This window comes from Electrophorus electricus, chromosome 13, assembly GCF_041902795.1.
Source record: "Electrophorus electricus isolate QZ-2024a chromosome 13, ASM4190279v1, whole genome shotgun sequence".
NCBI lineage: Eukaryota > Metazoa > Chordata > Actinopteri > Gymnotiformes > Gymnotidae > Electrophorus > Electrophorus electricus.
Window position 1 is genome coordinate 1,212,126 of NC_137509.1, and position 10,375 is coordinate 1,222,500.

The 10,375-nt window shown below is 43.0% G+C and overlaps 1 protein-coding gene across 3 annotated transcripts in view; it reads right to left on the reverse strand.

Annotated features, from left to right (window-relative positions):
* The window catches only part of sorcs2 (sortilin-related VPS10 domain containing receptor 2), a 230,121-nt gene that overhangs the window by 28,330 nt on the left and 191,416 nt on the right, over positions 1–10,375 (reverse strand). For all 3 annotated transcript variants that reach the window (XM_081725448.1, XM_081725449.1, XM_081725450.1), the window contains exons 12-13: positions 6,641–6,717; positions 5,905–5,996 (exon numbers count right to left, since the gene is read on the reverse strand). In XM_081725448.1, the coding sequence (XP_081581574.1) occupies positions 5,905–5,996; positions 6,641–6,717 (169 nt within the window). The remainder of the gene's footprint in view (positions 1–5,904; positions 5,997–6,640; positions 6,718–10,375) is intronic.

A 10,375-nucleotide genomic window follows, 5' to 3' on the forward strand; every position in this document is an offset into this window, starting at 1 on the left:
GCTAACAGGAGTGAAACAGTAGCTAGCATCTTACAGCTAAGGACAAATCTAAGGATAACGCCAAGGAAGACGGGGGGAAAAGTATCTGAAACATAAAAGGATAATCTACATTCAAGCCTTCTTTCAGGGAATATTGAGGTAAGAACCTCAACTCCACAGAAACGTGAATACATTTTAGCACTTTACTCATCCAGAAAACTAGTTCATGTGCTATTATAGCTAGTAACTGAGTGAGCCATGGCTAGTACAGGCACAGGAAAACTCCCCCTTACAATAAACTACCCAGCAGAGCTAAAAACACAAAATACTAAAAGAAAAACCAGAGACACTTACAGCAGACTAGCACAGCAGGAAAGAAAACCACCATCACCAGTCTCCTGTTATATACAGAAGACACTGAAGCCTGGCACAGAGCTGTCTGTGCCCACTACAAACCACACAAAAAGCAGGGCATGTGTATGGAAGACAGATAGTCATGAGGATAACACCATTCTAACTGTGAACGTTTATCACAATGGCACCATCATGTTTCAAGGCAGTGAGGGCAGTCTGCTCTGTTCAGGAAAAATTTAACTTTATCCTCCCAGTACGTCAAAGATCAGCTGGACCAGTAAATAAACTCACTGCTGGAAATGAGAGGAGACGTGCAGGAGCTCCAGAAAGACAGAGAGGCTCTCAGGAGGAGCTCAGTGCAGTCAGAGAGAAACTATAGCTCAGGGACAGTACCATGACCTCCCTGAGGGAGGAGCTACAGAGACTAAAAGCCAACTGGCAAACATGTGATGCCACAGACCGCCCATATTGAGCCCCAGCTGGTCCATCCAGAGCACTGCCCTGCCCAATCTGAGCCCTGCCACACCCAGCACAGAGCCCACCAGGATCAGCCAGAACCACACCACACCTCCACTAAGCCACGTCCCACCAATCCTGAGCCTAGCCCAGCCCAGCCTAAACCTGAGACCTGCCCAGCCCAGCCAAAGCCCAGCCTGAGATGCTCCCTGCACACTCCGAGCCAGATAAAACACCTCATACAAATATTCCTATAGATGCAAACAGAGTGCTGTTATTTGATTCTAAAGGAAAATTCTTAAATGAGGATCAGCTGTCCCCAGGATCCAAAGTTGCCAAAGTTTGGTGTCCCCGAACCAGCCATGCCCACCAGCTGCTCACACATGCCATCTTAGGTAATCCAAGCCACCTCATTATCCCCACTGGCACCAATGAGGGCAGTGGAGACCCACTGTATGCCCATCACACCAGACCACCCACACCACTGTATGCCCCATCACCAGGGAGACCAGCACACACCACTGTATGTCCATCACCAGGGAGAACAGCACACACCACTGTATGTCCATCACCAGGGAGACCAGCACACACCACTGTATGTCCATCACCAGGGAGACCAGCACACACCACTGTATGTCCATCACCAGGGAGACCAGCACACACCACTGTATGTCCATCACCAGGGAGACCAGCACACACCACTGTATGCAGGTGAGCCATTAAACCATCTTAATATGTATGTTTATATACATGAATTGTACATGTTTGTATATGTAATATCAACATAATCCTTCACTTTTACAGGTTTATCTCACTTTAAATCTATTTGTGTTTGTATTTTTCCTTTCATACTTCTTTTAAATAATGAAACTTATCTGTCTCTATGGAACATTCAAGGCATAAAATCATCCCTGTTTGGGTACAAAAGTAAAAACACTGAATTCACAAATAACACAGAAGATAAGGACATTATAATTTTCCAGGAAACCTGCTGTAAATCAGACTGGGTGACTCACTGTCCTGTAAACTGCAATGAAATCATCCTCCCTGCTGTTAAGCCCCCTGATAGTAAAAGAGGGAGAGATTCAGGTGGAATCATTATCTGGTAGAAATCAGAATTGTCTAAATTCAGAATTCGAAAAATCACATATTTGGCTTAAAATCAACAAAGAGATTCTAAACACTCCAAAAGAAATATTCCTTTGTACAATCTCCAGTCCTCCCAGTGAATCCCCTTATTATAATGAAGACATCTGTCCCAGTCTCCGTGGTCAGGTCAGTGGCTTCCGGGCCCAGGGAAGTGTGCTGATCTGTGGAGATCTGAACACACATACTGGATCTCTACCCAACACTCACATATTTGACACCATTACCCAAGAAATATAATTAATCTCCCCCGATATAATTATGACACACAGGTTAACAGGAATGAAAAAGACCTCATGCTCTGTCAAAGTCTGCGTCTCTACATTGACAACGGTAGGTTACGAGGGGACTCTTATGGGAGATACACCTTTTGCTCACCTCTTGACAATAGTACAATGGATTATATGATAACAGATTTGGATCCTTTCTCTCTCAGTGCATTCACTGTAAAGCCACTAACCCCTCTGTTTGATCACAGCCAAATCACTGTGTTCATTAAAAGGACAGAGACTAACAATACTGCTTCCATTCAGCCCAGTAAGATGTTTAATATCAGGAAACCATACAGATGGGCCCAAAACAGCACAGAAGAGTTCCAGAAAGCAATCCAGAAAGCAATTTTAGACACCTTTCTGGACACCACATACACTTACAATAATGAAAGCATCAATCTTGCAGTTAAAAATATGAATCATATTTTTAGTACAATTGCCCAAAAATGTAACCTAAGACAAGTAAGGAACAAACCAAAAAAAGATGATAAGTGGTTTGACACAGAATGTCAGAAAATTAGGAAAGAATTGAGAAAGTGATCAAATCAAAGACACAAAAACACAAATAATGCAGATTTACACCTTCAGTATTGTGAAACACTCAAACTCTACAAACGTACACTCAGAATCAAGAAAGCACAATACACACAAGCACAACTGACACTAATTGAGGAGTCTATAAATACAAATAGTTTTTAGAAACACTGGAACACTCTTAATAAATCTAAAGCAGAAAAATTAACCATTCAAAACAGTGACACATGGATAACACGTTTTAAATCACTCTCCAATCAATTACCCAACAACTAGAACTAGCAATAAAAGACTCCCAGAATCCCTTGGCCTCACCTATTACTGAGCAGGAACTTACAAATCAATTTTCTACTCTTAAACCAAAAAAAGCAAGTGAGCCTGAAGGCATTTTAAATGAAATGATTAAACACGAGTAAAAACTCCAGCTGGCCATCCTCCAACTCTTCAACATGACTCTGAGTGTCAGTTACGTCCCTGACATCTGCAGTCAAGGTCTTATAACACCTGTTTTCAAAAATGGAGATACATTTGACCCTAATAACTACCAAGGCATCTGTGTGAACAGTAATCTGGGGAAGGTACTCTGTAACATTATTACTTCAAGACTTAAAGTCTTCCTTATGAAACACGGTGTCTTGAGTAAAAGTCAGATTGGATTCAAACCAAATAATCACACATCAGATCATATTTACACTCTACACACCCTAACTGACATACAGGTTAACCAGAACAAAAACGAAATATTTGCATGTTTCACAGGACGCAAATTACCTGGTTCTACTATTGCCCACAGAGTAGGAGATACAACAGAACCTGGACCTACTGGAGCAGTACTGACAGAGCTGGAACCTGGACCTGCTGGAGCAGTACTGACAGACCTGGACCCTGGACCTGCTGGAGCAGTACTGACAGACCTGGACCCTGGATCTACTGGAGCAATACTGACAGACCTGGACCCTGGACCTGCTGGAGCAGTATTGACAGACCTGGACCCTGGACCTGCTGGAGCAGTACTGACAAACCTGGACCTACTGGAGCAATACTGACAGACCTGGACCTACTGGAGCAATGCTGACAGACCTGGGCCCTGGACCTGTTGGAGCAGTACTGACAGACTTGGACCCTGACAGTGAACCTGAAAAAGACTAAAACCATCATTTTTCAGAAAAGAACCAGATCTCAGGGAAACACACCACACATTAGCGACACAAACACTAGAAACGTGTACAAATTACAATTCCTTAGGACTGAAGATTAGTTCAACTGGAAACATCAATCCAGCAGTCAGTGAACTGAGAGAGAAAGCACACAGGGCATTCTATGCAATCAAATGTTAAATTCACAGTCAAATATCAATTTAAATTTGGCTCATAATATTCCAGTCTATCATAGAACCAAATCTGCTGTATGATTGTGAAGTATGTGGGCCACTCTCAAATCAAAATTTTGAACAATGGAACAAACACCCAGCTGAAATTATGCACTCTGAATTCTGTAAAAATATTATGAAAGTGCACAGGAAAACAACAAATAACGTATGTAGAGCAGAATTAGGCCAATTTCCACTATTACTCAGAATTCAAAAAAGGATTATTAAATACTGGCAACACTTAAAAAACAGTGACACCCACTCCTACCTCTACAAAGCCCTGCAGTGCCAAGAGCTGAGCAGAAAAAAGAGTCCCCTCACACAGCTGGTCCTGACGCTGAGTTCATTAACACACACTAACACTGTAACACATCAGGACCAGTCTGAAATGCAAACAATCAGACCAAACCAAATTATTACACTTCAAAAACAAAACTACATCACCCATTGGAACACACAAACATCTGGCCCTAAAATGTCAGTACACTGTAGCAGACTACCTGAACACAGTGACTGACATTAAACACAGAACCACACTGACAAGGTACAGACTCAGTGAACACAACCGGGCCATCCAGTCGATATAAAAAGTCATGGCTACCCAGAAAACAGAGACTTTGCCAGCAATGTAAAAATGACACTATAGAGACAGAGCTGCACTTCCTCAATTAATGTGAAAAATTCATCCAAATACAGCAAATTTACTTTATAACATTTGAGACGATCCACCCCAACTTTATGTGCCTGTCTAACACTGATAAACTATCCGTCCTACTGGGCGAAAAGAAGGAGAGCAGCACTTTAGCTGTGTGATACACATCTGACATAAGATGAGGGACCGTGAGTAACCCACCCAAACACACACACACACACACACTCATACACACACACACCCAAACACACCCACACACACACACACACACACACACACACCCAAACACACACACACACACACACACACACAAACACACACACAAACACACACCCAAACACACACACACACACACACACACACATATATACACACACACACACACACTATATTACCCAGTTTATAAGTTACCTCACTATTTATTATTTTCCATCCGTTTTATTTATATATTTTCCTTTCTTTTCACTTCTTCCAATTATTATTATTTCAGATCAATTACATTTTTCTACAAGTTCTTTATCATAACGGAACTCTTAATTCCCATAATTGCAAAGGTTGTAATGTTGCATTATATTCATGTTGTAATACTTCTTTGGCAATACTGTTATTGTATACGGTCATGCCAGTAAAGCTTACTGAACTGAACTGAGAGAGAGAGAGAGAGAGAGAGAGAGAGAGGCAGAGAGAGAGAGAGAGAGAGAGGGAGAGAGAGAGAGAGAGAGTCAGAAATCTCACTTTAGTGATTCAAGATGATACTGAAACTGTTTAGAGCTGAGCAGCTTTGAGGTGAGAATCATTTACACTATCACAGAAAGAGAGAGACAGAATGAGACAGAGATGGAGAGAAGAGATAAATATATGGATATAACATTCTGTCATTTTAATTCTACTTTTCTAATGATTTCCTTCATCTCCCTATGCCCTATCATTCTCTCTATCCCTTCTTCACTCTTTTTCTGTCTAATCCTCTCTCCCTCTCTATCTGTCTCTCTCTCTGTCCCCCCTCACCTGTTGTAAATTATTCTTGCCTCAGGACACATTAGAGCTCTAATCTGTTTCAGTATCAGCTCCTGTATCTGCTGTCACACAAAATAACATTCCAGTGAGATCTCTGTCCCCCCGAATGATACAAACGAGCTTACTTCAGTATCTTCAGGGGGATGGATGTGTCTTTGATAGCCACGATGACACCTCCATGATCCAGATACAGGATGTGGTGCTCCTCCTCAAACACCTAAGAGACAACATGAACTCCCATAAGCCACGTGGATCTACTGTGCCACATAAGGACATCCCAACATGAGCAACCGTGCAGTTCAGGAAAAAAACATTGACTCATAGATCCAGGAGGTTCAGGCTAAGTATCCAGTTTGTTGGGCGTGTTATAAGGTGGCAGGGAGCGTTCGGGAGACAGTGGCAGAAAGGCTTCAGAACGCAGATGAAAATGAAAGCGTGGCACAACCAAGCAGCAGCCGGGGAGAGAGAGAAATCGCCCCCCCCAAGGAGCTCCTCAGACTCACACCACTGGGGAGTAACAGGGGATTCCTCCTGAATTAATATAGTATTATATTAATGTACTGTAATTATAACAATGTGTAAACCATCTGAATGGGAAAATCTTTGACAAATTATAAGTAAATATTTGATATTTGTGAGTGAATGCAGTATCACAGAGGGATTTTCACAAAAGCATTTAGGTTTCAACTAATGTCTCAGCTGATCTTTATGTCTCAGCTGATCCTTATGTCTCAGCTGATCCTAATGTCTCAGCTGATCCTAATGTCTCAGCTGATCCTAATGTCTCAGCTGATCCTAATGTCTCACCTGATCCTAATGTCTCAGCTGATCCTAATGTCTCAGCTGATCCTAATGTCTCACCTGTCTCCAGGTCTTCCCACAATCGGATGTGATGTACATCTCCTCTTTGTACTCAACTAGTTGCGAACCAAGATTACCTGAGAGAGGGAGAGATACAGAGAGCGATGAGTTGAGTGTTTAAGTGTCCTTTGTTTAAATATTTTTAGGAAAAAAGTTATTTTAAGAAGTTAAAAATAATGAGGTCCAGGAACAATCAAAGATAGCCAAAGGACACAGTACATTCACATTCCATTCTCACACACCTTTTCTTCAGTCACCATATTAGTGGTCTGGTTAGAAGCCAACTGCTCTTATTCTTGATTAACTAAGGCATTAAGCTCACAACTCTGGCTGTCAGCATTTCCACTTGTCTAATTTTGTTTGGCCAACTAAAATGTTTGCTACTTACTTGAGCCTGGGAATACCTACAGACAAAGACATTCAGTACCCAGGAGCCCAGTACACTCAGTACCCAGGTACCCAGTACATTCAGTACTCAGGAGCCAATTATAGTCAGTACCCAGGAGCCCACTACAGTCAGTACCCAGCAGCCCACTACAGTCAGCACCCAGCAGCCCACTACAGTCAGTACCCAGCAGCCCACTACAGTCAGCACCCAGCAGCCCACTACAGTCAGTACCCAGCAGCCCACTACAGTCAGCACCCAGCAGCCCACTATAGTCAGTACCCAGCAGCCCACTACGGTCAGTACCCAGCAGCCCACTATAGTCAGTACCCAGCAGCCCACTACAGTCAGCACCCAGCAGCCCACTATAGTCAGTACCCAGCAGCCCACTACAGTCAGTACCCAGCAGCCCACTACAGTCAGCACCCAGCAGCCCACTATAGTCAGTACCCAGCAGCCCACTACAGTCAGTACCCAGCAGCCCACTATAGTCAGTACCCAGCAGCCCACTACAGTCAGTACCCAGCAGCCCACTATAGTCAGTACCCAGCAGCCCACTATAGTCAGTACCCAGCAGCCCACTACAGTCAGTACCCAGCAGCCCACTATAGTCAGTACCCAGCAGCCCACTATAGTCAGTACCCAGGAGCCCACTATAGTCAGTACCCAGCAGCCCACTACAGTCAGTACCCAGCAGCCCACTACAGTCAGTACCCAGCAGCCCACTATAGTCAGTACCCAGCAGCCCACTATAGTCACAACATGAGCTGAGAGTTTAGAGTCAACAAGTCAAAGGAAGCAACACACACAGAGAGAGAGAGAGAGAGGAATAAAGAAAGAGAGAAAGATGAGAAGAAAAGAGAGAGAAAGGGCAGCAAATAAAGTAAACTTCTGAATTCTGGAGTGTATGGAAGCTTGTCACTACTGTCCAGCTACGGCAGGAAGGAGCCATTGACCAACCCTGCAAAATAACAACACTGCTTCATTACCAGACTCCTAGCGGTGCTCTGGAGGCAACCCTGCCAGTCTGCACTGATAGTGTGCGAGGGCGGAGAGGCAGTTGGGAGGCAGTAACAGAGAACTAAATCATTGTTTTTGTGTAACATGTAGGGGCAGGTGACTGTCAAAACTGAGCTCACACAAATGCAGACCTGTGTGAACCAAATTGAGATGGGCTTGGCCAGCCTAAGCTCCAGACAAACCTTTACTGATCTCCCATTACTGATACACGCAGACACAAAACCAGATGAAGTTTGGTGAGTATCTTGTCTGCTTGCTAAGAAGGGCTTCAAATAAATGTCTCGAATATCAGACAGAGACAGTGTACTCTTAACTTCAAAAATCTCTTTTGCATCCTGCCACTGTAGCATTTTCTGACATAGTGTCACAGCATGCAAAACATCTGCATAGTATCTAGCATTTAATCAGAAAAACTGCAGACAGGCAGTCAGTCCCAGCACACCTGGTGAAGGACACATCACACCTAAGGAAGGTCCAAACACACCTGATGAAGGACACATCACACTTAACAAAGGCCCAAACACACCTGGTGAAGGCGACACATTAGCTGGATCAGGTATGCTTGGGTATGGTACACTTCAGACAGAGTTCAATGTCAGAGGCTGAGACTTCTCAAAATTTGGGTCACAGATGACTGCAGAATCTCTTGTACCAGCCATCTAATAAGTGCAGTTATGTGTTTTTGCCTTCCTGGAAGCAACCCCCCCGCCCCACCCACACACACACACACACACACACACACACACACACACACACACACACACACACACACACACAAACAGTGTGGGTTTGAATAGGAGACCAAGCAGTATTACGAGAGACTTGGCTTTGGAAACACTGCACAGCATTGTCTGGCTGGACCATGCACCAACACTCCCCCTATGGCATTAAGACGCTGCCATAGCAACACTCTCTATGGTAATAGAATGCAGTTATTTCCTCTTTCTTTGCCAGCACTTCCTCTCATCTTCTCCCACTAGACTGAGTCATCTCACAAGTTTAAAGATCGAAAGAAAAAAAGGGCAAATTAAAAAATACAATTCATTTTGTGTTTTATTTCTTGGCCCAATCCCATTTGTCCAGATTCACGTTGGGATGTAGGGTTTGTCAGAGATGATCAGAGGTACACTCCACACAGAGATTATCAAAGGTACACTCCAAACAGAGATTATCAGAGGTATGCTCCAAACAGAGATTATCAGAGGTACACTCCAAATAGAGATTATCAGAGGTACACTCCAAATAGAGATTATCAGAGGTACACTCCAAATAGAGATTATCAGAGGTACACTCCAAATAGAGATTATCAGAGGTATGCTCCAAACAGAGATTATCAGAGGTTCACTCCAAATAGAGATTATCAGAGGTACACTCCAAACAGAGATTATCAGAGGTTCACTCCAAATAGAGATTATCAGAGGTATGCTCCAAACAGAGATTATCAGAGGTACACTCCAAATAGAGATTATCAGAGGTATGCTCCAAACAGAGATTATCAGAGGTACACTCTAAACAGAGATTATCAGAGGTACATTTTAAACAGAGATTATCAGAGGTACACTCCAAACAGAGATTATCAGAGGTACACTCCAAACAGAGATTATCAGAAGTATGCTCTAAACAGATTATCAGAGCTACACTCCATACAGAGATTATCAGAGCTACACTCCAAACAGAGATTATCAGAGGTACACTCCAATCAGAGATTATCAGAGGTACGCTCTAAACAGATTATCAGAGCTACACTCCAAACAGAGATTATCAGAGCTACACTCCAAACAGAGATTATCAGAGGTACACTCCAAACAGAGATTATCAGAGGTACGCTCTAAACATATTATCAGAGCTACACTCCATACAGAGATTATCAGAGCTACACTCCAAACAGAGATTATCAGAGGTACACTCCAAACAGAGATTATCAGAGGTACGCTCTAAACATATTATCAGAGCTACACTCCAAACAGAGATTATCAGAGCTACACTCCAAACAGAGATTATCAGAGGTACACTCCAAACAGAGATTATCAGAGGTACGCTCTAAACAGATTATCAGAGCTACACTCCAAACAGAGATGATCAGAGCTACACTCCAAACAGAGATTATCAGAGGTACACTCCAAACAGAGATTATCAGCGGTACGCTCCAAACAGAGATTATCAGAGGTACGCTCTAAACAGAGATGATCAGAGGTACATTCTAAACAGAGATTATCAGAGGTACGCTCTAGTAGTTTGGTAATGAAATCAACTAGTAGTCTGTAATGAAGTCAACTAGTAGTCTGTAATGAAGAAAACTAGTAGTCTGTAATTAAGTAAACTAGTAGTCT